We start from the raw sequence: 27,516 nt of genomic DNA on the forward strand, positions 1-27,516 counted from the left end.
GGGGGGGGGGGGGGGGAGGAATCCTTAGGGTGTCTATTTGGCATGTAGGCACTGACTGAAAAACAACTTTGCACCCTATTTATTGGCCATAAAGCTCCACCTTCCCACGCTGTTCCTAGATATTTCTCCCGGCTGCGTGGGACACTGTCCCAGTCTCACCAATGAGAGCCAGGCAAATCCTGCAGGGCCGGAGCCTCACAGAGCATAGCCTTGGGGGAGAGCAAGGAGTCGCAGATGTAAGTTTGCTTTGTCACCGCCCTCCGAGCGACTTTGGGCTAGTCTCCTGGCTCCCCAGACCTCGGATTTCTTGTCTATAGCAACGCGGGTGGGAAACCGAACCTGGACGACGCTCAGGGCAGCGGCGCAGATGCCGCGCGGCTTGGCCGGAGTGGAGCGCGCCGCCCGCGCGCCTCGCAACTTTGTCCCAAGCGTGGAGCGGGGACCCCGGAGTGCAGGGGCGGGGAGCTCCCGCTGCGGGAGCGCGGCGACGGCGCTCCTCCTTTCCCCTCCACGTCACGGGGGCCGCTCGGCGCTCTCCCACCCCCGGCCGAGGGAAAGCAACTCCCTAGCAGGGCGCGCCGCCGAGTTGGCCAAAGGGGAGGAGGCGGGAGCGAGCCGCCGCCGCCGCAGAGGGGCCGGGAGCCCGGAGCGCAGCTCGCGGCCCCCTCCCGGACGGCCTCTGCAGCCGCGGGGACCCCGCGTTCGGGGCTCCCCTGCTCCCTTTCGTAAGTCGATTTGGCCACGCAGGCCAGCGAGGAACGCCCGGGGCCGGGGTGCAGGGCTGTCCCGCGGTGGCGGGTGCGGGGCTCCGGTCACAGCCTCGGAGTGGCTGGGACGCCCCGACCCTCTCCTCCCGGAGACTTTGACTTTCCCGCTGGGGAAAACTTGGGCACCACGTTCCTCTCGGGGGTGGGGGCGGGGACGCCGACCCCCGGGTGCCGCCGCAGCGGGATCCCGGGCTGAGCCCGGGCCTGGCTGCGCGCCTGCGGGTGCCGGGGGGAAGGGCGCGGGCACCCGGCGGGCGGAGATGGGGTCGGGGGCTATTGCGGGTGACCCCGCCGCGCAACTCGCGGACGCCGCAACTTCGGTAACCCGCGCGGCGGCGTGTCCGCACCAGGGTTTCCGCGGACTCTCTGCGAGCGGTGAGGACGCGGCCCCGGCACGCGCCCTTTCCGAGGCTGGGGCCCCGGCAGTTTCGGTCCCGCGGCACAAGGGCTGCTCAGGTGAGGGGCGCCGAGGGGCGGGGCGCGACGCCCCCTTCCCCGCGCAGCTAGCCCTCCAGCCTCGCCGCAGCCCCAGCCCCGCCGGGCCCCGGGTCCTGGGCGTCCTCGTCCCTGGTAGGCGGGAAGCGCGTGGGCGGGCGAGGGACGGGGTGGCCCGGGATGGGCTGCTCCAGTGGCTTGTCCATTAGCACTGGCCACTCGGGTGGGGGCGGGGGGACTCTCCAGCTGTGGGGCGGACCTCGCGGCGGTGCCTTCCGCAGGGACGAGCTTCATTGCTTTTTAAGGTCAAGTTTTCATGCCGCAGAGCTGACCAGGACGTCCCCCTACGAGCTTGGAGCCTCCGGGGATCCGAGCCAAGAGGTCTGGACTCTCCAGTTTACCCATCCTTACCTAGACTAACGGTGTGAGTGAGCCGGTATTGCCTGGAAATTTTGAGAATTAAGTTCTGTCTTGGCGGGGGGGGGGGGGGTGCTTTCCGGGCCGTTTTGGGCTGGGACCTTGTGTTTTGTCCCCTTACCTGGGCACACGCAGAGGTGGTGTTAGCCCTCAGACCCTTATCCTTTCCCCTTCTCCTCCCTACAGTTGAAGAGCAACAAACGAGAATTTGAAGGAAATTAGGACTCAGATTAAGTATCCCGTGAGGTTTGGTAGACATAGAAGTCACCCTTTGTGATCTTACATGCATGAAGTGTGCCCTTTTTAAACCACTTAGCAGCCTAAGGCATTTTAGAACCTAACTGTCCCTTTTGACAGCCTTTGTTGATAGTGTCTGGAGGAATTAAAATCTTTAAAAATGAATGAGTTATGGCAGAGAACATTTCCTATGCTGCACTTTCCAAGGATCCAATGCTGTCTGAGAAATGACCAGTTAAGACGCTGTTGAATTATCATTTTTATTAGCAGAGAAACAATAGCCAAAGAGTTTGGTTGTGTGGTAGTGAGTTTGGGAAACTGATAGAAGAATTTGGGAGAGGGGAAGATGGGGAGCAGCGTTCCTTCCTGTTTATTACTTGTACTCGTTCCAAAGTTTACTCATGCCAAAGTAATTTGCTAAATGCCACAGTTATCAGCAGCGTGGTAGGTAGGAGTGAATGGCATAATTGGGGAAGAAGTCAAAGTCGGCACTTGATAGCACAATGCTAAGTAAGTACCCTCAAGATAAACAGGTAGTAAATAGTTATCAATCTCACTTTAAATGAATGCAGATCATGGCTGCTGTGACAGCGGGGGGGAGGGGCGGAATGGGGGGAGGTGACAAAGTCGAGAAAGTACATGCCTGTGCCCAGCATCTGTTCTGTCCCTTGAAAATCACTGAATGCTGCCGCTGCTAGTTTAGTTGGTAACCTGGGGCTTATCTTAGGGCCCCTATCAGAAGTAGATTGTGTCTCCTTCAAAGGATTTCCTTCTTAGGCTGGAAGGTGGAAGAATGCAGCAAGGGAGTGAGATTCTGTGATGCAGGGTTGAAAAGTCAGTTCCTCAGGCCACATTTGTTGAGACCTTCCTGTAGGTCTGGCCAGTGCTGTGTGCTGTGGGAGTGCAGATGTTCTGAGTGTGGGATAGAGGCAGGTGGCCTTCTTGGGCAGATGTAAGGGGGGCCGATGGATGAGTGGGAGTGGCGTCCACGAAGTTCAGGGCAGAGAAGGAGAAAAGGAGCATTCTGTGCCCAGGGAGCGGTGTGCCTAAGACAGGAGAGCTAGCACACGGTTCGTGGAATGGAGAGGTCCAGTTCGACGTGAAGGGAGAGTGGCACGGGCGTGGCGAGCAGGGTGCCAGGGCTTCGTGACGCCAGGCCTTGGGGCCCTTTTGTGGAATTAATTCCTCTGCACAGTTTCACACCGGAGAGTGTCCTGGTAAGAGCTGCATTCAAAACAAAACAAGACTAGGTTGCTGTGTGAGAATGCATCTGAGGTACCGGGAAGGTAAACAGGGTTCTTCCGAGGCTGTGAGAGGCCGTGGCAGCAGGTGCTGGGATTCAAGGCAGACTCTGGAGGGACTTGGTGACGACTTCTGTGTGGGAGAGGACAGGCTGACTCTCTCCAGGTTTGGGCAGATGTTGCGGCCATTGAAAAAAAAAAGGAAGCATTAGAGGAGGGGCAGGTTTTGGAGGAAAGATGTGTTTGGTTGGTTGAGTCTGAGACCCTGGCTGATGCTCCAGTGAAGTGCGTGTCACCTGTGCTGGAGCGTCACCACACTTGGTGTGGACCCGGGTGAAGCCCCTGCCTTCATGGGGAGAGGTGAGAGCCAGCGTGGCACGTCTCCCGCATGGGAGCGAGCACCGGCATGGTCCGCGGGGCGCGCTGCGGGCTGAGGACTGGCAGTGGCCTCCAGGCTTGCCTCCCTGGAAGCCTGTCCTCAGCGGAGAGGAGAGAAAGGGAGATGGCTTTTTTAAGATGAGCGACCGTCCCCCACAATGTATATGTGCAAGGGATGGAGCGAGTGGGCAGGGAAGGATACCTGGAGCCCCTTCAGGTAAATACAGGCTGGGCTGGCACTTGGACACCCAACTCCTATAACCATCCACATCTTACAGAAATGGTACTTTGAAGCACATAGGACTGTGAAATGTGAACTTTTACTCCGTAGATCATGCAGACTTAACGTGTAGTAGAAACGCAGATGGAAATCGGGCAGCAGCTCAGCTGAGTGGCCCCCGGAGCAGTGCTGCTGGGGGCCCGGCTCCCTCGCTTACTGCCTGATGAGAGTTTCCCGATCTCTGAAATGACACCACACAGACGGGGTGCATACTTGATCGTACCCTCTCCCAGGCTGTGGTGAGGATTGCACGTGTGCATCCTGAACACACAATGAGTACACGATGTGGACATTGTGCTGGCCTATAAGCCTTAGTGCTGGCAGTTTTATTGTGATGATGTCACCTCATTACTTCCAGATGTAGGATCTGAGAACGAGAGAATTCGGAGAACTTGTACAAGGCCATAGAACCAAACAGTGGCCAAGTTCAGGCTAGGATCCCGTTTGCGTAACTCACAGACAGGGGCGCCTTCCATTTAGCAGGCTAACCGGTGTCAGGTGCTGGATGCCATATAAAATTAATTGTAATGAAAGAATCTGGTCACTGCTCACTAGACTGTAGAGAAGCAAAGTAGATAATATCAATGTCAAAGCTTACAGACTTTTCCCAAGCAATTTAGACATGTATGTTTTGTATTAATTTGCATTGCTTTGCATGTCATTTTATATGCATTCCATATGCTGGTGATTTTCCTACTGGGATCGAAAGGCTAAAGCTTCGAGTATATAAGATTAAATAAAATTAATCAGGAATTGAATGCAGCTGGTTTGAAATCTAATGGGCCCTTGGGCATGGTGGGCTCAGAGTGGGCTCTTGGAGGAAAAGACTAGATCGATATTTACTATTTTAAGAGATATGGGAAGCCAGATACCATTTGATGAAAACAGGTCACATTTTAATATGTAATGAGGCTTGACCTGCTGAATATAATACATCAGGACAGGATGAGCAGAAAAAGACCGAAGTAGACTGCCCACTACATAAAATGCCAAAAAATGAAGCAGAGACAGAAACAGAATTTTGCTGTATGAAGCTGAACTCATAAGAAATACTAAGGGTCAGAAGTAAAGGTGAAACTTCTGTTTAGCAACATAAAATCATAAAAGGAGCATCATCTTAAAAATGTGTGGGGTTTTTTTTATGTTTGTTTATTTTTGAGAGAGAGACAGAGCATGAGCAGGGAAGGGGCAAAGAGAGGGGGAGACACAGAATCGAAAGCAGGCATCAGGCTCTGAGCTGTCAGCACAGAGCCTGATGCAGGGCTTGAACTCAAGAACCAAGAGATCATGACCTGAGCCAAAGTCAGGCGCTTAATGGATTGAGCCACCCATGCGCCCCAATATGTGGGGATTTAAAACCAATAAATTCTCCCTAATTTGGACTTCCTGGGGAATGACCATTGCGTCTTAGTAAAATCTCAGAAATACCTACAATTTTTTTTCTGAATTACAATTTTGTTTCTTAGAGCACTCGTTCTCAGAGAATGGTCCCTGGACCAGCCACATCAGCCTCCCCTGGGAACTTAGAAATGCAAATTCGGAGACCGCCCAGATCTGCTGAATGGGAACCTCTGGGGATGAGACCCAGCACCCTGTGTTCCATCATTTGGAGCCAGCTTTCATTCCTCTTGAATTTTTACTTCTTCAGTCTCCAGCTTCCATTTCCCTCTTGTGCTCACTGGCTCCTCACTGTTCTCCTTAACTTTGGCCAGTCAGTGTCCCTGTGGGGCGTTATACCCAGACACAGACCCATCCCTTCTTCTGCCCCAGGGTCTAACCCCGGGGAAGATGCTCTCTAAGGGGACTCTAGGCTGGCAGGTTGTGCAGCCACGTGGTTCTCATGTTGCCCAGGACCACACTGATTTGGGTCTGGGTTTGCATTTGCTGCCTTTAAAAAAAAAATCTTTTGGCAGTCTCATCGCCAACAAACTGTTACTCCTCCCAAACACACCATCCGCCAAAGCCTGAGCTATTCTCTCCAGATGCTCCTGTTAAACCCCATTTCTCCATCTGCTGTGGGTGCAGTTAATGTCTTGGACCTAAGCGCTGGTTTTTGTATTTATCAACGTTAGATTGCATCTTACTGGATTCGAGTCTGTCCAGATCTGTTTGGATCTTCCTTTTACCCTCTTTCGCATAAACCTTCGTGTCCTCTGCTAATCTGGCTGCTGATGTCCTGGCCAGAGGAATTCATAACAGTGCGAGTAGCTTTGGTAGAGGCCTTCCTCACGGTTAATGAGGCTAAAAAACTTGGCATCTTTTGCAGTCCTTGTGGGGCTGACATCAGAATTGTCATCAGCCATGTCGTTGTTTGCATTTAAATTACAGCTGCTCTCAAGCGTCCCTCCTGGGGTTGCTCTGGAGAGAGAGAGAGAGAGAGAGAACTGTGTTCTCTGACTCCAGCCTTGGTGTCCCTCTATTCTGCACCCCACTCAGTCACCTGCCTGGAACTCCATGACTGTGATTGTTGTCCTCTCCCAGATTTGTTTATACTGTCAGCTTAGGGGGTTTTCTGCTTCTGCTTTCTTGCTTAGGTAAGTTTCAGCTTCTTTATAGTCAGATTAGGATGAATTCAGACATTTCAAAATAATAGGAAGCGATAATTGTGCCCTGTCTTTTCCCTCTCCTTCACCCCACACCTCACGACCGCCACCAAGCTCTAGACCTCAAGAGAGTTTTGTGCTATAGCTCACATTTTAGCCACGAGATTCAGGTCATTGAAAATTTCTTAAGTGTAGAATTTTGTCCATATATGACTTTGAAAGGAGTACAATTAGATAATATAATTGTACAAACAGACTTTAGGAATGTAAAAAGCAGGGGCCCCTGGGTGGCTCAGTCGGTTAGGCATCTGACTTCAGCTCTCAGGTCATGATCTCTCCATCCATGAGTTCGAGACCCGTGTTGGGCTCTGTGCTTGCAGCTCAGAGCCTGGAGCCAGCTTTGAGTTCTGTGTCTCCCTCTTTCTCTGCGCCTCCCCGACTCATGCCCTTTCTCTTCCTCTCTCTCTCCATATATAAATAAAATAAACATTAAAATTTTTTTTAAAAAAGAATGTAAAAAGCAGAACAACTTTATGGCAAGAATGCTTTTAGCCATGGTTGCTAGAGCATGAAAGGGTGCCTGGAATCCAACACTGCTCTATCATTCATGATCCTTATCCAGTCCTACTCAAGCCCTCTGGCCCGTCCCTCCCTCTGCACTGAAAGACTAGCCTTAAACCAGACTGCAAAGCTCTCAGGAAAATCCAAGCCTGCTTTCCCCTCCAGGATGCTGCCAAATGTCTTTTGATGTGATGTGCTCGCTTACCATGGCAAGCAATAGAACAGTGCCTGGTGATAAGGGAGCTCTTCGTAACCTCAAGTGAATCTCCACGAGTACTCTGTGCTTCTAGCTCTTGGATTGCTTTTCTTCCTTCCCCAGTCCCTTTCTATAGTTTTTCTCATCTAGTTAAGGGGAAAACAGATGAGATGTTCCCTTTGGAGGAGAGCTTCCTGTCTGTGTTCAGACTCAGGCAGTCGGCCTGTCTGATCCTGGATAGGCTGGACCTGCTTCTAAAGGTTCTGCAAATGCTGGCATTTCTCCTGGTCATTTTCCAGATCCAGACATCCCGTAGCAGCTCGTTCGCGCTGCCGCAGAGGGTGGCCAGGTGTGCCCAGGACCAGGAAGAGCAAGGCTGGCATAGCTCCTGCGCCGGCCAAGCTTCCTTCCGTCTTCCTTCTGCTCCTCTGCGTCATGGTGGCATGTTTGGAATATTTGCGTTGTTGTGTCCTTTCTCCACACCCCCACATTCCGCCTGAGTGCAGCAAGGAAGGGCTCTCTCTGCCCAGCCCCCCTCTTCCACCACGTTCTTTCTTCCTGTACCCGTCCCAGCAAGCACCCCACCCTACTCCCGGACAGGCAGAGTTGGGTGTAGTATCAGATGGGTCGGGAGACGGAAGTGGAGCGACACTCAGGGTAGACACAAATTAAGTTCCAAAGACTAGATTGTGAAAAACTACTACTAGAATAATGTAGAGATTGTGGAGCTGAAGGAAGGGGGTGTGGAACCAGAGAAGAGATCCTAAAAAGGAGGGACATATAAGTAACACTGTGCCAGGAAAAAATCCCTGAGTAAAAACCATTTCTACATGCTACCCGGTGACTTCTCTCTTCTGAGAAATTATACACTAACACTCAGATGTACCGAAGTAACTGGGATTTCTTGGGTTGTATTGTCAAGTCACCTAGGACCTTGCTATTTATTTCTCTCTGGATCCCTCCAGGCAGGACAGTTTCTAGTATCTCTATAGAATCTAACATAACGCCTCCCTGGCACATGGTGGGCACACCGTAAACATTTGATGGATGGACAGGCAAGCAGTTGAAGGGGGTAGAAGTAGCATATATAAGACTGAAGGTGTGTATAAGATATATGTCCAAAAGAGGTGAAAGCATGGGCACGAGCAGATATTTGTATAGCCACGTCTGTAGCAGCAGCATTCATAATGGTCAAAAGGCTGAAGCGATGCAAGCATCCACTGACAAACGGCTAAAGAAAGCGCAGTATGTACGTAGAATAGAATATCATTCAGCCTTCAAAGGAAGGAACTTCTGACACAGGCTTCAGTACAGATGAACTTTGAAGACATGATGTTAAGTAAAATAAGGACAGAGACTGTGATTCTTCTAATACGAGGTTCCCAGAGGAATCAAATTCATAAAAAGAGAAAGTAGAGGGGTCGTTGCCAGGAGCTGCAGAAGCAGGAAATGAGGAGTTAGGGTTTGCTGGGTACAGAGTTTCCGCCGGAGAACATGAAAAAGTCCTGTGGAAGGAGGTGGTGTTGGTTGTACAACAGTGAACACGTTTAATGCTACAGAACTTAAAATGGTTAAAATTTTAACCACTGACCCATCCATGTCCACCCACCTATCCACCATTTGTCCACACACTCATCCCCCCATGACGTCTCCAGCATTGATCGAATGGCTTTTCTAGGAAAACCAAGAAGCTGAGACTTCTTAGCATTGACGATTAAAATGGTAAAACTTTAGGTCAAGTATATTGAACCACAACAAAATAATAGAAGGAAGAATATTTTCATGGGCATTGACTAGTTAGTTCATAAGTACGGAACAAGAGAGGATGTTTTTATAACAAAGTAGTGAACCAGGTAAGACTTGGAAGATACTCCCAGAAGGAAGACAGCAATGACCCCAGACGTAGAGATGTTTAAGACCTGGCTATGAGAAATGAGTTTGCCTGCATCTGCATATGAGGTGGGGGCTTTGGAAGGCCTGTCGTCCCACAGGCTCCCATTTACCCCTATGATTCCCACTTTGAAAAAGAAAAACAAACACACACCTTTTTATTTTGGAAAAATCTCAAGCCTACAGAAAAGTTGTAGGAATATTGCTGTGGGCACGGTCTGATTCCCCCCTCCCCGGAGCAGGCGAACGTGGAAGGCTTTGCTCCAGCCCCTGCACCATCCCACCCAATGGAGAGGCCTGGCTGCTGCCTCCCGGGGGTGGGGTCTGGGTGCAGGAGCCGGCGTGGGGCGTTGAGGGTGAGCCCGGTCCTGACCTGCAGAACAGCCTCAGGACTATGGAACTGACTGCTCCTGTACACAGAGGAGGAGGGTGAGATGCAGGGGTCGGGAAGGAGGGTCAAGTGGAATGAGGTCAGGGAGAGAGGGGGAGGGGCTCGGATCGATTCAGCATGGTTCCCCCTAAGTGGCGCTGTTATCTTCCTTGACGGGTAACATGCTTGTTACAAATAAGCTTACAGGAAGGCAGCCTGCCTGCAAATTGACTTTCAGAGATCCTGTGGCCTTCCCCTGCTTGTGACCAGAACCATACAAAGTAGAGTTTTGCCGAGAGCCATGTGGTGCTTCACCTGAAGGGTGATGCAAGGGCCACCCAGTTTGTGCCAATATCAGAGTTAATTTGGTAAATCGTGGAGTCCTCTTTCCTTCAGGTGTTTACCTAAAGCCTCCGCCTGCCAGTAGTTTACATTGCCTGCTACATAGAATTTCACACTTGACCATATACAGATTGAGCTGTTGTACAAGTAGCTGTACCCAGTTGTTGTAACCTAGTTTATATATTTTTTAAATATTTACTTATTTATTTTTGATAAGAGAGCAGGGGAGGGGCAGAGGGAGAGGGATAGAGAGAGAATTCCAAGCAGACTCCAGGCTCTGAGCTGTCAGCCCAGAGCCCGACGCAGGGCTCAAACTGAGAGAGTTTTTTTTACACTGAAGCTGAATCTTGCTCGTGTGTTTGTGTGTCTATGTGTATGAAGCATTACCATTTTCATATGGTCATCTTCCAGAGTGCACCTTTGCAAAGTCGCTTAAACACGTAAGGCCTTATTTTTCTCGTATAACAAGAATACAGATGGGTATTTGCTACTGCTGGCTCAGTGGTTTGAGGCTTTCAGGGCTGAGGTCTCTGATACTCTCAGCCTTTTCTTCGTGGTCCCGGCATGGCTCCTGTAACTCAAGCCATCATGTCGGACAGAAAAGTGGGCAAAGGAGAAAAAAGAACAAAATGACTTACCTGCCTCTGAATCAGGTTCCTTTAAAGAACTTTCCCAGGTACCCCACAGTACAATTTTATTGACTGTTGCTCTACAATGGAGGCTGAAGGAAAAAGCTTTTAGAGGGGCATATTTCTGCCACCAACAGTTCGTTTAGGAAAGAAGGAAGGGAGGATGGATGTTGGAATGCAACCGGCCATCTCTACCAGAACCATAGATAAAGTCCTTGCATGCCAGGTCTGTTTCTGAATTTCATCTCACTGATCTGTGTCTGTTCTGGCACTAGTACCAGACTGTTGTAATGATTGTAACATTATAATCCGCGTGAACATCTGAAGAGTCTGGTTCTTACTCTTGCGTTCTGTACCCTTGGCATGTAAGTTCACTTCGATTGTTTTAAACTAAAGCCTTTGACTTTTTTATCATATTAACCCAAAAGCTAAACCTTCATGTTGAGAGACCTGTTACTGTAATTAAAACCATTGCTAGAATACATTCTTGTAGCAGATGCCAACTGGAGAGCTTCCTGGAGTCGTTTCTCATTCTGACTTCTGGAGACACTTTGCACGAAGCCCTGCACGAAGTGCTTTTAAAGTTCCTATTTGGGCATCATGTTTCCAAGCCCTGCTGATTTTATTTGTGCCATCCATTTATCTTCCTTTTAAATTCCTGGGCCTTAACTTGGTTGCGTCTCTACGCACACAAGCTCTCGGGGCAATGCGTACGTTGTAAACCGAGAACACAGATGTCACGGAATGGTAGTCCTGCCACGGTAGCTGGTCGTGAATTTTTCAGTGGAAGCACAGAAGCGTCCCGAAACCTCCAGCCCAGTCCCCTGCGGCATCGACAAAACCTGGCACACAGAGGAGCTCTTCTGAAGGTGTAAAACCGAGTGTGTCCAGTCCATCCGTGGACAATGTGGCCTGGCCTTAAGCCATTGCTGCCATCCACGTTCTTCGCATCTGTTTATCGCCGCGCTGCCTCTGTGATATAGTTACGGACATTAAAGATTCAGTCGGGGTTACTGTACCTCTTCAGCGGCTACCTTTGAGGAATTCATTTTGGCCAGTACAAAATACTGAGTTAGCCATATAATAGCAAATAAGTGCTTCTAGAAATTTTGGCGGTGTGTGAATTATATTCCATGCAGACCTTGGGTGGGGAAAGATTGTTCCTCTTTCTAAACTCGTGAAACATACATTTAAAAGAAAGACACCAGTGTTTTTCAATTCAATCTTTCTTCTTTGTAGAAAAAGAAACCAAGATATTCTCAACCCACATTTTATATCTAGAGCATTAAATATATTTTGGTTCTGTATTGTGTCCAGCTAAGTGTGGAAGGCAGAGAAGAGAAGGAGAACCTAAGAAAGGAGTGTAAGATTGGTGTTCATAAAGCTTGAGAGGCAGTTCAAATATTAATTAACCTCTTTTTTGCTACCTTTTTATCTAAAAAGGAGGAAACGTTTTATTTAAGCTGTTTCCATCCAAGATAAAATTTAAGAGCATAGATATTTTGGAAATCCCACCCTTCCTTTTTTGTTTTTTGTTTTCCTGTAGGAAAAAAGCTCTTAATGTTTTGCGACATAATAAGGAACACAAACCGTTACAAAATTAAAACTTCATTCAGTAGTATTATTTATGGCCCTTTAGAATTCCTGCTAAAGAGGTAGCCCTGTAGTTTTGCCCAGTAAGCTGTATAAACTGGGGTGCATGGGAGGCACCTGGGTGGCTCACTCAGTTAAGCATCCAGCTTGGGCTCAGATCATGATCTCACAGTTTGTGGGTTTGAGCTCCGCGTCAGTTTCTGTCCTGACAGCCTGGAGCCTGCTTCAGATTCTGTGTCTCCCCCTCTCTTTCTGCCCCTCCCCTGCATGTGCACTCTCTCTCTCAAAAATAAATAAATATTAATAACAAAAACAAAAAAACAGAAAAACAGGTGCCTGGGTGGCTCCCTCAGTTAAGTGTCCAACTCTTGATTTCAGCTCAGGTCATGATTTCACAGATTCTTGGCATTGAGCCCAACGGGGCTCTGAGATGACAGTGTGGATCCTGTTGGGATTATCTCTCTTCCTCTCCCTCTGCCCCTGCCCTGCTTTCTCTCTCTCTCTCTCTCTCTCTCTCTCTCAAAACAACAATAATAAACAACAAAGAAAAAAAAAAAAAAAAAAACCCACACACAACCAGCTTTTGATGTTTGCCCTGTGAACCACACGCCACAAAGCCAGAACCAAGCTGGCTACCTCCCAGTTTTGGGGACTGTAAAAAACCTGGCTGAATCCTGCACATGTTTCGCTCCCCTGCTGCAGTCCACATTTCTGAAGACCCTGAGGGACCACCATCTGGTAAATACATCCTGATGCGGCTTGTTCAGTTTTCTCCCCGAAACTAAGAGGCTCCAGTTAAGCTACTGGTAGAAAGGATTATAAAAAGGTGGTTGACAAACTGATGTCCACACCCAGCATTTTCCTTCAGATCTTTACTGTCAAAGCTGGTGACCGCAGTGTTTGGCACTCGCAGACCCAAGCGCTCGGCCCGTGGAGGAAGCTGTCAGTTCTGCCGGTGCCTCTACTACATCCCCTTTGGATGAGGGGTGTCCTGTTTTCCTGCGCTGAGACCGTTTGAACCATCCGAGCCGCTGAGCACTGGCGGAGACCCCGGCTGAGGCTATGTTTTGTGTGCTCGTGCGGCTGTAGAGCCCTCAGTCCTGCTTTGTGCGTGATGGGGTCCTTGGGGATGGCCTTGCCGAGCAGGGAGCGAGTCTTACAGCTCCGCAGTCTGGAGAAGCCTTGCCCCCACACCTACTGAACGGAGGGGAAAATCGCATAGCTTCTTCCGTACATGGTCACAGAAGCTGCTGAGCTGAACGTGAACGTGACTGCACAGGCCTGGTGGCATGTGCCTTCCTTGGTAACTTTTCTTTTATGAATAATAATGATATACGTTTTTAATGCAGAAACCTAAACTTTTCAGAAGGCACGTACTAAAGCAGCCTTTGAATATTTGCCACAACTCCTCGTGAAAAAGCACAAAATAACATAATGACATCTAAAAGTTAAGGAATCCTTTGGTTATCAGTCTTTCAAAAGATAATGAGCAGGTGGAGGGGAAAAAAACACCTCTAACAATTAACAATTTTTTATTTTACTCCGAAGGGTTTATTGAGACAAGTTTCACATCCAAGTCTGGGGCAGAGGGGATGGGGCTTATAAACAGGAACCTTGAAGGGGGCCCGAGGGCTCAGGGTGGAACCCAAAAAAAGAGTGAAATAAATAGAGGAAGAGAGCGGAGGGCCAGGAGAGGAGACACAGACTATCACACAGTGATAACGACCGGGGGGGGGGGGGGGGGCTCCATTAAAATCCCATTTATTTATACAGATATACAGGGAGCTGTGGGGGACCCGAAGGACCCCCTTCCAGCCTCCAGGCCCCAGGGAGGGGTGAGAGACGGCTCTCTCTCCCCATGGGTGACCCTGTGGGGGCTGGGGGGCTGCCCTTGGAGGAGTGCTGGGGGAGGAGGAGAGGGCCGGGCGCCTCCGCCAGGGCATCACCCCAGGGGGTCGCTGGATACTGTCTGAAAAGCTGTGCTGGGAGAACTGGAGGAGAGGGTGGTGGACCCGAGTGTGCTGCTATCTTCCTGCCGTTCAAGATCTAAGATGGGTGTACGCCTTCAGGAACAATATATACACCAGACATTGGCAAAAAAGAACATTGTCAGGGAGTGAAAAACAAAAAATAATTAGAGAGTCAGAATGAAGGAAACAATGCATGTGCTGTTTTAGAAAAATAAAAGTAGGGGCGCCTGGGTGGCTCAGTCGGTTAAACGTCCAGCTTCAGTTCAGGTCATGATATCGCGGTCCATGAGTTCAAGCCCCACTTTGGGCTCTGTGCTGACAGCTCAGAGCCTGGACCCTGCTTTGGATTCTGTGTCTGCCTTTCCCTCTCAGCCCCTCCCCTGCTCATGCATTGTCTGTCTGTCTGTCTCTCTCTCGCTCTCTCAGAAAAAAACATTAAAAAACAATTTTAGAAAAATAAAACTAAACCACAACATACGGACTCATTCCAAGAAACCCTTCCTTTTGTAAAGGTCCCGTACCTGACATTTGCATACCAAAATTGTTTTCTGGAGTCCTTTGACACGCCTGTGTCATAGGACTTTCTGATAGCATTGCTGGATAGAGAAATGTTATTCCATTTAACACATGAGAAGTAAAGACTTACCCAAGATTAAATGGCTTGCCAGGGTGACTTGAGGAGTTTTTGATGACACAGCCCAGACTAGAACTTGGATCTTCTGACTTTGTCCCACTATCCTGCACCAGTTAGGTATGTCCCAGGGGCTGGAGGTAGAGCGAGAACAAGGCCTGTCCGGAAGACAGACATAAACAAGCAAACAAAGTAACTGCTGCTGTGGTGAGTGCTTGGAAGAAAACACGAGTCTGATGGTCAGGAGAAAGTCCGGAGAAGGGTGATCAGAGACAACCCAAGGAAAGGATATTTCTGTTAAAGCTTGAAGGACAGAGGCACCTGGTGGCTCCGTCAGTTAAGCATTCAACTTCAGCTCAGGTCATGATCTCATGGGTTCAAGCCCTGCATCAGGCTCTGTGCTAGCAGCTCAGAGGTTGGAAGCTGGAGCCTTCTTTGGATTCTGTGTTTCCATCTCTCTCTCTCTCTCTCTCTCTCTCTCTCTGCTCACTCTCCCAAAAATAAATAAGCATTTTTAAAAAATAGCTTGAAGGACAGAGAGGGGCCAGTAACCCCAGGATCTAGAGAAAAATGGTCTGAACCTGGGGGCAGCAAGTGCAAGGGTCCTGAGGCAGGAGACTGGTGTTCTAGAAACTTTTTTTTAAGTTTATCTATTTAGTTTGAGCGATAGATTGCATGCAAGTGGGGGAGAGGCAAAGGGAGAAAGAATCCCAAGCAGACGACACACTGTCAATGCTGAGCTGGAAAGCAGGGCTCTGTTTCTCTAACCAAAACTTTTAGAAGACAGGTGTTGTTTAGAGTGTAATGACCAAGAAGAGGAGAATAGGATGAAGTTGGAGAGGAAGGTTGGACTGCCGGGGCCTTGGGGCCATGGAAAGGAGTTCTCGTTTTATTCTAAGTGCAGCCGAAAACCCAGTGAAGGGTTTTAAGTGTAGGGAGTGGCACTAGGGAGGGGAGTGGTCTGATTGATGTATTTAAATGCTGTTTTGGCAACAGTACAGAGGATGGATTAGAGGGACTTGCGAGGGAGGCTGTGAGGAAGTTATTTCCTTGAGAGGTAAGAGTTGATGGTAACTTGGCCTGTGGTGGTTCCTGTGGAGTGGGAAGGTGTGGATGCATTCAAAACACTTTAGAACCGACAGGGTTCTCCTCCTGCCAAGAGATTGGAGAGGCAGCTGGCACTGTGGCTGATAGTGCAGACTCTGAAATTGGGCCAGAGTTGAAAACCCTGGCTCTTTCACATACTAGGTATTTATTCGCTGTGACTCAGTTTCCTAATCTGAAAAATGGGGATATTAATGGGGGGGAATAAAGAATTAATAATAAGGGGGCACCTGGGTGGCTTAGTCGGTTAAGCATCCGACTTCGGCTCAGGTCATGATCTCACAGTTCGTGGGTTCCAGCCCCGCGTCGGGCTCTGTGCTGACAGCTCAGAGCCTGGAGCCTGCTTCAGATTCTGTGTCTCCCTCTCTATCTGACCCTCCCCTGCTCACGCTGTCTCTCTCTCTCTCTTTCTCTCTCTCTCTCTCAGAAATAAATAAAACATTTAAAAATTTAAAAAAAAAAAAAAAAAAGAATGAGGAGCGCCTGGGTGGCTCAGTCAGTTAAGAGTCCGACTCCGGCTCAAATCATGATCTCACAGTTCGTGGGTTCGAGCCCCACTTTGGGCTCTGTACTGATAGCCAGCTCAGAGCCTGGAGCCTATTTCAGATTCTGTATCTCCTTCTCTCTCTGACCCTTCCCTGCTCATGCTGTCTCTATCACTCTCTCTCTCTCTCTCTCAGAAATAAATAAAACATAAAAAAAAAAATTTTTTTAATTTTTAAAAAATTAAAAAAAGAATGAATAATAGGGATAATAAACTTCATAGGTTTATTAAAGGGAATAAATGACACAAATGGTATTAGTGCTCAGCATAGACCATGAGGATATGAGGGGTACGTGTCCACTGAATGTGGTAGTGTGACAATTTTTGTTGACTTTGACCAACAGTCTCAGTCAAGGGGGCGGTAGAGCTGGGCTGGACTGAGTGCCACCAGGAGGTTCTGGTTACTGGGGAACAGAAGTCCCCCCTCTGTCCAGTCCCTTGGATTGGGGAGCAGTTGGATGCAAAAGCGTGTATGCAATGAAAGGAACATATTCCAGGCATCCCAAGAATGAAACAGTGTTAAATGACGGCCCAGACTCTGCTTTCTCACCCAACATCTAGGCTTCTTCAGACGTTACGGGACAATTAATAAAGCTTTGGTGCAGAAGGCCCAGTAAAGTAAATTCTATTACTGAAATTTTTTTTTCCTGTAGAAAAGTATGTTGACCTCCGTTAGAAATTGTTTACTTTCTAACAATTTATAGACACAGTTCAGGAAAGGACTCAATCACAGTATATTGTGACATGAAAATAAAACAACAACAACCAGAGAAGACAGTATCTGTACAGCAGGCTTCTTGTGAAAAAGCAAGCCCGCAAAGGTGCCTTTATGGAAAACAGTCTGGAAGGACAGAATGTCCGCAGAATGCCTTTGCCAGGTGGCAGGTTACTGGTGAGCTTTCGTTCCCTCTTCAGACTTTACTCACTTGCTCATTTTTTTAAGAAAATGGAAGTGTTTGCTTTCATAAACAGAGAATGGAAAAACGTTTCCTTTTCCTTTTTGAGATGCTAACTTGTTATTATTCGAGGACTTGACCTCCGTTTGTATTGTATTTCTGGACCAGTCATGCCATTGTTGTGTTTTGTATGGTCACTGTTTATCTGCTCACAGTTGGATCAATATTTGCTTTGCTGTCTTCAGAACAATGAGAATGTAAGGTCATCTGGGCAAGAAACTAGCCTTTCTACTTCTTTACAGACTCTTAGGGTGCTGTGGGCGTGTTGAGGAAATGCATCTCGGCGGAGTCTTCCTCCCACCAATGGTCTTACTTGAAAACTTTCTCTCAGTTTGGTGATGAGCATGTCATCAAGGGGAGAATCAATGACCTTATTGAAATCAAGGAGCTGCGTTGGAAGGACCTTAGCTTGTTCAACTACGTCAGGAATTTTTTTTTCTTTTTTTAGTGAATTCATCTTTATAGTAGCATTCTTAAGTGACGATTCTTCTTTGGAAAGAAGAAACAAAAATTCTTCTTTAGGAAGAATTTCTAAAAAATGATTCTTCTTTAGGAAAAAACAAAATCCTGACATTTCTGAATCAATAAAGTCTTCAAATCCTATCTTTCATAGTAACATATAATGATACCAAGTTTAAGAATTTGAAGATGGCCTACCGAGGGAATATTCTTCATGTGGAGAGAAAGCTTTCCAAACTAGGTAGTCATTCTCAGGGAGCCCAGACCGTGTGGCTGATCACTATGAGAACAAGTACATCAGTAAGTAGTCAGTGATGGGATAGGAGATGTGAATAACTGCCCGCAGAGTTTCTAGGATGAGCTAGCTTTCTTTTCCTTCGATGGATTCCATGGCTGGCTAGCAGACAGGCTAGTCTCGGCTGTAGCACCTTGGCCTGCCCCTGCGTCTGTCTGTGGGAATAGAATGAGTCCCTCCCTGAGCGTCTTGGAGGCTGATTCTTCAGGTACATAATCCCTTAAACTGGGTGGAAGGTCTCAGGACTTGCTGATTTGATGTTCATCCCAGTTTGAGCTTTAGGACAGATCGGTAAGGCATAGTAATGAGATATTTTGGTCAAGGACAAAAACTGTTGTGGAAAACTTTGTAAGAGATAGTATTACCTAGAAGGTTAAGAGTACATCTCTGGAACAAGAGTCTTTGTGTTCAAGTTTCAGGTAATGGGGAATCTAGCTCACCTTGGGTGATTTCTCAATTACCACATGTTTCCGTTGCCTGTCTTGTAAAAGAAGCATAAAAGTAGTACCTACCTCATTGATCCGAGGAGGGGATTGTGTATATGCAGAGGGCTCAGAACATTGCCCCAAGTTAACAACTCTTTGTTCGGTGATTCTACACTGATAATAGTGATGGTGTTAAATTAGTAAGGAGCACTATATGGAAGCATTGAAGTGTGAATGTGGGGGGAAATAGAAAATAGATTTTAAAAAATAGGGCAAGTCATAGGTCTTGGCCACGATCTTCCAAGAAGTCAGAGCTCAGGAGGAGGAAGAAGAGAGTAGATGATGGTGATGAGGATGAAGATGAAGCCACAGCCAGTATTGACCAAGCAGTCACCATTGGGACTGTGTTAAAGCACTTTGCATGCATCACCCCCATTTAACCTCAAAATCCCATAGGTAGTTGCTAGTATTAACGTACTTCGGATGTGGACACGGAAATGTGGAGAGGTTGAGCGACTTGTCCAGGGTCCAGGCACTCGACAGGCTGTTCCTGAGCTGAAAGGGGGTCTCCTCTGAGCTGAAGTCCTGGCTGTGTGGCCGCAGGGAGAAACGTGTATTGCAGGACCCTGTGTGGCTTCTGCTTTTTCCAGCTCAGCCCCTGAGCAAGGACTTAGCTCTCGGCTGCTTCCTTATGATGTTTCCACCTCCTACTTTGGCAGAAAAGAGGTCAGTCATTTCCTTAACACTGTTTGCCTAACAGCGCATTCCGTGTACCATTCTAGAAAACCCCAAGGTTTGGAGCGAGGCAGGCGGTACACACCTCTGAGGGGTGACCCCATTCACATGCCGGGTCTCCTGTGCCCTCACAGCTGCTCCCGGCAGTTCCGGACGGGATTTCTCATTCCCGTTTGGTAGGAAAACGGGGCTTCAGAGGTGAAGTCACTGATTAGTCTTACAGCTGTTCAGTATTCCTCCAGGGATTCAAGCCCGGGTCTGGGGCATCCTGAAGCCCACATACTTTTTCTTCCCTCCCAAGTGCCCCACTACCTGTCTGAGTTACTGGAAAGGAGTCAGGTCGTGCAGAGCGGGAGCAAGGAAGTCGGGGGAGGGGCGGGGGCCGAGGCCACCCAATCTGCAATCTGAACGCTAGGTCCCTCATTCTTGGTCCCTAAGCTGAACGACATTCAGTACTTTTCTCCTCAGACTCCTTCCTCCCTGTCCTGATGGACCATTCTCCTTCCATCCCGGGGATGACGAGCATGTCCTGGGTTTTGAAATTGCTGACCTAAGGGGAGTCTGGGGAAGAGCTGCTCATGGCTGTGGCCACTTAGCCCTGACTGCAATTATAACCACTTAGCTGAGTGCACCGTGTGCTGTTTCTTTTAAGCCTGTAAACAGCGCCTGGAAGGACTGGGACTAGAAGATGGTTTGGGGGAATGGCTTCATTCAACATCTGTGCTGGGTTTTTATGGAATTATCCAAACAGCTTGTTTGAGGTAGCTAGAGCGATCCATGTCCTTCTCAGCCCTGTCTTCGTCGCTAGGAACTCATACCTGGGTGGCAGTGAACTTGGCAGTGGGCTGGGCTTCCTTATTTGCCTGGGCAGGTGGAAGGGCACTCATTCATAATGTAATTATAAGACCACTTCCTGGCAGCAAAACACCAGCCTGCTTCCTGGTCAGGGCCTGTAAGAGGGAAGGAGCCGGGGTGGGGTGTTTGCAGAAGGTGGCTCTGCTGCCCTAGTCTCCTAGGAACCATGTGGCTGGTGGAACGGGCGGCCTGGCGCCAGCCAGCCCTGGACAGCCATCAGGAGCTCGTTTCCATCCCCCAAACCGGGGCCTGTGGGGACTCGCTCGTTTGGACTGCCTGTGGCAGAGAAGGGAGGCAGTCCGCTATGGGCAGGTGCCTGCCACCCCCAACCCCCGCCCTCCCCTGCCCTCCGGGGCTCCTGACCAGGGTGTCACACACGGGTTCTGTCCAGGAAAAAGCGGAGCCACGGTTGGGAACTGTGGACTCTAACCTGCAGGCTTTCATGCCCAGGGGCGTCCTACTGACCTCTCACCAAAGCTGGGAGTACAGTGTAGTATTGGTTTGGGAGTAGAACTTAGTGATCCATCACTTCCGTATAACACCCAGGGCTCATCATAACAAGTCCTTCCTTAATGCCCATCCCCCATTTAACCCATCCCCCACCGTACACCCCTCCAGCAACCCTCCGCTTAGTTGGTTCTCTGTCCTCAAGAGTCTCTTATGGTTTGCATCCCTCTCTGTTCTTATTTTATCTTTCCTTTGCTTATATTCATCTGCTTTATCATTTGTCTTTCTCTGACTAATTTCGCTTCACTCCATCCATGTTGCTGCAATGTGGCAAGTGGCAAAATTTCATTCTTTTTGATCACCGAGCAGTATTCCATCATAGATAGATAGATAGATAGATAGATATCAACCACATCTTTCAGTCAAAGGGATTTCTGGCCACGGTAAGCAAGGGAAGCAGTTTTACTTGCACTTGAGACAAGGTGGTATTGGAGGACTGCTCGGTTCCCTTGGCGTCTGAGGCTGACCTGGAGACATATGAGCTCTCCTCCTTAAAGATGCCCAGAGCAGGAAAGGAGAATCAGACAGCCAGATGCCTGGGCTGTCCCAGTTCCCTCCCCCACGTTGCTTTAGAATTAACTCTCATCCCAGCTGGCGAAGCTCAGCCCCTGCCCCCAGGACGCCCCACAGAGAGCCCGCCACGTCTCCCTGCCACTGTGCCCCGCGGCCTTCCCTCCGTGGGCAGGTGCCATACCCGCCAGCTCAAATCGGACTCGCTAGGCACCAGGCTGGAATCAGGAAGTGTATGCTCCCGGTGTCTCAGGAAGGATGAGGAAGCAAGCATACAGCAGAGCCCTCGAGAATGGGTGACAGGACAGAGAGCCAGCCTTTGCCTTTTGATGTAAGTGTGAAGATGATGGTTAAATGGCACATCATAAACGCCATGACAACTCTGGAAGACTTGCAAACCTCTTGAGAAACGTAAGGAGATTTTTTCACTTTCCACTGTGGCATCAGGGGGAACTATTCTAAGTAGGGATCCCGTGGGTCAGTAAAGGGAGAAATGACAAAGCAAAAATTTACTTTGGGTAAGAGTCATTCTAGTTCTAGCCATTTATGTACGCTCCTTCCTGTGTGTGCCGAATTACCATGAATTGGGACCTAGATGAGATAGATTGATTTGGGATTGATGAATCTTCTGAATCAAATTTTATCACAACACCTACTTCTAAACATGTGCTCGAGCTTCTGAAGAAGCTTGTTGCCCTGTGCGTTGGGAGTGAGTTTTCCCACGCTCTGTAAGAACGAGCAGGAACCTTGGCCTTGAGCCGGTGTGGCTGGAACCCTACTCATTTTGCTTCAGAGGAGCAGAAGGCTGAGACCTGACAAAGGGACCCAGAGCCATGAGCCTGATGGATTTCGCGACCTGGGTGCTGATTCAGCTAATGAGGATGGAGAAAAGGAGATGAATTGGGGCCTGTTTACGAGATGGCTTGTTAGTGTGGATGTGAAGGAAAGGAAGAGTCAGATGACCCTCAAGTTTCAGGCGTGGGGCACTGAATGGGTGGTGTCTCCATAAACTGAAAGAGAAAACACAGGAGAGGTAAAGATGTCAGGTTCAGTTTTGGACTCAGTTGGCCTCCTGTGGGGATGTGGATATGCCCGTCAAGCAGCTGGCCGGATGTTCATGTCAGAAGCTTAGACAACAGGTGAGGACTGGAGATAAAGGTGTTGGCAGTGTGTATGTGGGCATGAGCCTTCAGAGGGCTAGGGAGAGTGTGCGTGAGAAGAGCATCGAGGGGCACCTGGGTGGCTCAGTCAGTTGGGTGTCCGACTTCCATCATGATCTCATGGTTCGTGGGTTCGAGCCCCGCGTCGGGCTCTGTGCTGACTGCCAGCTCAGAGCCTGGAGCCTGTTTCAGATTCTGTGTCTCCCTCTCTCTCTGACCCTCCCCTGCTCATGCGCTCTCTCTCTCTCTCTCTCTCTTTCTTTCCCCCTCTCAAATAAAAACATTAAAAATAAATTAAAAATAAAAAAAAAAAGGGGCGCCTGGGTGGCCTAGTCGGTTAAGTGTCCGACTTTCACTTAGGTCATGGTCTCGCGGTTCGTGGGTTCGAGCCCCGTGTCGGGCTCTGTGCTGACTGCCAGCTCAGAGCCTGGAGCCTATTTCGGAGTCTGTGTCTCCCTCTCTCTTTGGCCCTCCCCTGCTCACGCTGTCTCTCTCTCTCTCCTAGAAATAAATAAAAATATTTAAAAAAAAAAAAAAAAAAGAAGACAGTGAGAAACAGGACGTTTAGGAAACTTGAGGAGAGGCTGCAAGGTGGCTTGGGCGGGGGTGGGGGGGCAGGTTCTGCAGGGCAGTCTACTGTCAATAAGGTGTTATTGTTTAACGAGTGATTCAAACGAAGGTGAAGGAGGGCATGTCCTTCCCAGGAGAGCTAGTTCCATTGATCTGTGGTGAAGAAATCTACAAAAATAAATCAGGTTCAGATTGCTTGTTAATTCTAAGAAAATTGGGAACAATGATTGTCCTCATTTAAGATTTATTGAGATGTGTTAGGAAATTGCACATGGGGACCTCAGACCTCCCCAGTTCTCAGGGTTGGAACCTCTTTGAAGCAGCCTTGTGAGCTCAGCGGGCACTTCTGTCCTCAAGCCTTGGAACGGCACTTTCTGGTTCCGTCTTCCTACTGCTCCCAAAATAAACCCATCTGTGCCCCTCACTTGATTAGCCTGTTTTTATCTACAAAAAAAAAAAGTGGAAAAAAGGATATTCACTGATAAGTACATTTTCCTCCCACCTGGGCCCCTAAGCCCCCACCCTCTCCCACCCCACCCTGCAAAGCAGCTCCTGCTCCCAGTATCATGTCTCCACAGTATCCTTTAGGAAATAGTCAGCCAGCTGCCTTTTTGTAAATAAAGTTTTATTAGAACAAAACCAAGCCCTCTCCTTGATGAGTTATCTGTGGCTGCTCGCCCACCACCATGGCAGAGTTGAGTAGTCGTGAGAGAGAAAGAAAAGTTTGCCAGCGTGTGCGCTTTCTGTGTAGATACGGCTTGCATCATCTTTTTTTGTCGCACGTGTGAGCGCAGTAAACATAGTTAGGCATTTTGCTTATTTCTGTTTCACAGTATATCATGGAAATTGTTCCCCGTGGGCACATGCGCCAGCTTCTTCACATAGTATGGATGTCATTAATCCATGCCTCACGTCGTGGAAGGGCTAAGGGAGCTCCTTGGGGTCTCTTCTTACAAGCTCACTAATCCCACTAATGAGGGACTCACCCTCATGACCTAATCACCTCCCAAAGCCCCCGCCTCCTAATGCCATTATGCTGGAGCTTAGCTTTCAACCTCTGGATTTGGGAAGGGATATAAACATTCAGTCTATAGCAGTGGGGTTCACTGGGCTCTCCTCATCTGACTTCAGATCTATATCTAATGAGGATCTGAAGGTAGAATCAAGACGGATGTTACTTTTAGGCTCAGGTGGGCCATCTGACTCTCCAGACCTCTGCCCATGCCAGAGTAATCTCGCCCCAAATATGCTTAGCAGAAGCACAGACAGTAAAAGTTACATAGTGCCTATATTTTAGGAGCTTACATTATTTGCCATTATTTGGTAACCAGCATCTCTCAGAATTTAGGTATAATTACCACAGAATACCACAAAATACCACCATTCTATATATTCTCATTTCCTCATTTCTGAATGTTCATAAGAGTGAGAACCTTGTTTTATTTACCGTTGGGCCCAGCCTTCTGCCTGGCATGTGAAAGGTACCCAGTGAATATCGATTGAACTGAACTAATGGTCTGTCAGTTCTCTTTCTCTTATTTCACCTGCATTATTCCTTTTCCTTCTTACAGAATGAAGACATTCAAATGTTGTTTTAAATACCCAGCACAGCAGAAAGTTTTCATCTTGTTTTTAACTCTATGGTTGTTCTCCCTGTTGAAGCTTCTGAATGTGAGAAGACTCCTCTTCCCTCAAAGAGGCATTTACTTGGTTGAATACTCCCTGAGTACCTCACCTTTTGTAAGAAACAGATACACCAATGTTAAGAATGAAGTCAGGTATGAAGTTAACTGTTCGGGTGTCTATGAGCAGGCACCTTTGGAAATTGGCAAGAGTCTGGAAATAAGAAGGAGAGACATCGTCGACTTGGATGATGAGGACGTCATGGCAATAACCAGTGACTGTGACATTTATCAAACCCTAAGAAGGTACCGTCAAAAACCTGTTTCAAGGGAGGAGAAAAGCTTCCCGATAGCGTATTCTTTGGTTGTTCATAAAGACGCGATTATGGTTGAAAGACTAATCCATGCTATATACAACGAGCACAATATTTACTGCATCCATTATGACTATAAGTCACCTGACACCTTCAAAGTTGCCATGAACAATTTGGCTAAGTGCTTCTCCAATATTTTCGTTGCCTCCAAAATAGAGACAGTACAATATGCACACATTTCCAGACTCCAAGCTGATTTAAATTGCTTGTCAGACCTCCTCAAGTCTTCAGTTCAGTGGAAATACGTTATCAATCTGTGTGGGCAAGATTTTCCTTTGAAGTCAAACTTCGAATTAGTGTCAGAGCTGAAGAAACTCAATGGGGCCAATATGTTAGAAACGGTAAAACCCCCTAACAGTAAAATGGAAAGATTCACTTATCACCACGAACTAAGACAGGTGCCTTATGAATATGTGAAGCTACCAATAAGGACAAACATCTCCAAGGAAGCCCCCCCTCATAACATTGAGATATTTGTTGGCAGTGCTTATTTTGTTTTAAGTCGAGCATTTGTTAAATATATTTTCAACAACTCTCTTGTTAAAGACTTTTTTGCCTGGTCTAAAGATACATACTCACCTGATGAACATTTTTGGGCTACCTTAATTCGGGTACCAGGAATTCCTGGGGAGATTTCTAGGTCAGCCCAGGATGTGTCTGACTTACAGAGTAAGACCCGCCTTGTCAAGTGGAATTATCACGAAGGCCTTTTGTATCCACGTTGTACTGGCTCCCACCTTCGAAGTGTGTGTATCTACGGAGCAGCAGAATTAAGGTGGCTTATCAATGATGGACATTGGTTTGCTAATAAATTTGATTCGAAGGTCGACCCTGTCTTGATTAAATGCCTGGCAGAAAAGCTTGAAGAACAACAGAGAGAATGGATTACTTTGTCCTCAAAAAATCCCATTTTTATGGCTAAAAGTCCCATAATCACATCATGATAACATCATGATAGAAATAAGGTTATCGGATAAATGGAGCTAATACAGAATTGTGTGCTATATACTATGCCCAGTGCCATTTGAGCTTAACCTCATAGTTTGAGAGGTGTCCAAAATTCCACACATATGGCAAAAGGACCTAGACTTTGGTGACAATTAGCCTGCACTTGGATGGGTGTTTTTATGTTTGTTTTTCCTTGTAGTCTTCTGGAGCTAAACCAGAGATCTGAAACAATCATCAGATGCTTATTGACTTCCAGCTATGTGCCAGGTACTTTTTCAGAAACATGTAGGAAATTAAACTCAAGTTGTAATGAGTTGTATAATCCCATAACTTTTTAAACCACCAATTTCAGAGAAGCGTTTTAGTGACCACCTCTCCACTTGTCGCTTAATTCAGCTCCCTAGACTCTTTTTAACCATTAGAATATTAGGAGGAGGGGGTGCCTGGGTGGCTCAGTCAGTTGGGTGTCTGACTTTGGCTCAGGTCGTGATCTCACAGTTTGTGAGTTCGAGCATCGGGTTCACCACTGTTAGTGCAGAGCTCACTTCAGATCCTCTGTCTCCCTCTCTGTCGACTCCCCAGCCCCGCTCATGCTCTCTCTCTCTCTCTCAAAAATAAAAACTAAACATTAAAAAAAAGAATATTAGAAGGAGAAACCACTACCTCAGGAAAGCTCAGAGAATAGTCCAGTTACCTGCTTGCCAAAGCATAATTTACCTATTAGTGCCTCACTCTTTCAATTCAGAGTCACGAAACTCTGTCGGTGGGGCGTTTATAGTGTATGAATGTTGGGGAGGTTGGGTGGGGTATAGGGGGATTGGGACAGATGGTGCCTGAAGAGAAGCAAAGGGATTTATAGGACTTTTGCATCATGTCACACAATGATTTCATGAATGGTCTCCTTTTTTTTAGTTCATTTATCTTTAAAACACACTTATTGATGAAAAATAAGAACGTGGTTAGTAGTTCCAAATGTTATACTCCTGAACATCCACCCTAAGTCTTCTAGCTCATAGATTATCATTATATGTAGGGATTTTTTTTTTACAGTGAAATTAGTATAATTTTGTTTTATGGAACCATTAAGCTAAGAGCCACTGAGTTTTCTCAAAAAGGTTGTGTAAAATATGACAGCTTTCTGAATTAACTATGATGGTCATTTAAAACTCTTGCTTACATCTCCAGTAACTATCAGGTAGAATCCAGACTTAAAATGATAAAACCTCTAAGTTCACTGATGTCTTCTCAGCTTAGATACAGCGAGAAGAAAAGTTAACTTTCTTAAGAACATAGCAAGAATTTTCACTAACGATGTTTTTTAAAACCTATTCTATAGAAAACTACCACAACGAATCAAATATACATCCATTTTAATGTAACTGTGTTGTGCTGGAGTTGAAATGGGACAGGAGCACAGCCCTGAGAACAGACTGTAACATTTTTACGTCTCTTCGGAAATCGTGAGGCTCATATAAAAATTTCTTCCTGGTCTTATGTTTCAGTGTCAGGTTCAGAATCTACATAAAGATGTAATAATCAAAGCCAATATGAGACCATTTGGGAGACTAAGGTATTTAAATATTTTCTAAAATGTCTGTGTTCTACCTGTGAAATGCACTTTGCTTGTTTTAAAGCATATGATGCTGACTGCCAAGTGATATCACTATGCTCCCTTTCTTCCTCCCTAGAACTCATTTTTCTTCCTTTTTTTCCCCCTCCCTACTCAGCTCCACATTATTTCATTCTTCAGAAAACAACTGTGACCAAGCCCCTTTTCTTAAAAGTAAGTCACTGTTGGACAGAGCTGAGTTCCACAGAAGATACATACCATTTTGGTGTGTGTGACTGTGACAAGCTAAGTCACTTTGTCTCTAGGAGCCTCGGTTTTCCTGCTCTTTGAAGTGAACTTGGATGCTTACCCTGGCTTCCTCACGTGTGTGTGTGTGTGTGTGTGTGTGTGTGTGTGTGTGTG

The 27,516-nt window shown here is 47.5% G+C and overlaps 1 protein-coding gene across 5 annotated transcripts; it reads left to right on the top strand.

Annotated features, from left to right (window-relative positions):
- The first annotated feature begins 61 nt into the window (after nucleotides 1–61).
- On the top strand, nucleotides 62–27,516 carry GCNT4 (glucosaminyl (N-acetyl) transferase 4). 5 transcript variants are annotated; one of them, XR_005530207.1, is made up of 3 exons: nucleotides 592–725; nucleotides 24,172–25,811; nucleotides 26,881–27,516. XR_005530207.1 is itself a non-coding variant. In XM_039242100.1 (2 exons), the coding sequence occupies exon 2, from the start codon at nucleotides 24,173–24,175 to the stop codon at nucleotides 25,538–25,540; it is 1,368 nt and encodes a 455-aa protein (XP_039098031.1). In that variant the 5' UTR covers nucleotides 62–236; nucleotide 24,172; the 3' UTR covers nucleotides 25,541–26,009. The 5 variants fall into 5 exon arrangements, 4 of the variants coding, with proteins under 4 accessions (XP_039098031.1, XP_039098029.1, XP_039098030.1 ...); XM_039242100.1 differs by lacking the exons at nucleotides 592–725; nucleotides 26,881–27,516 and adding an exon at nucleotides 62–236 and having other exon boundaries at nucleotides 24,172–26,009; XM_039242098.1 differs by lacking the exon at nucleotides 26,881–27,516 and having other exon boundaries at nucleotides 24,172–26,009.

Source organism: Hyaena hyaena, unplaced genomic scaffold, assembly GCF_003009895.1.
Source record: "Hyaena hyaena isolate Hyena2069 unplaced genomic scaffold, ASM300989v1 scaffold_205, whole genome shotgun sequence".
NCBI classification, from domain to species: Eukaryota; Metazoa; Chordata; class Mammalia; order Carnivora; family Hyaenidae; genus Hyaena; species Hyaena hyaena.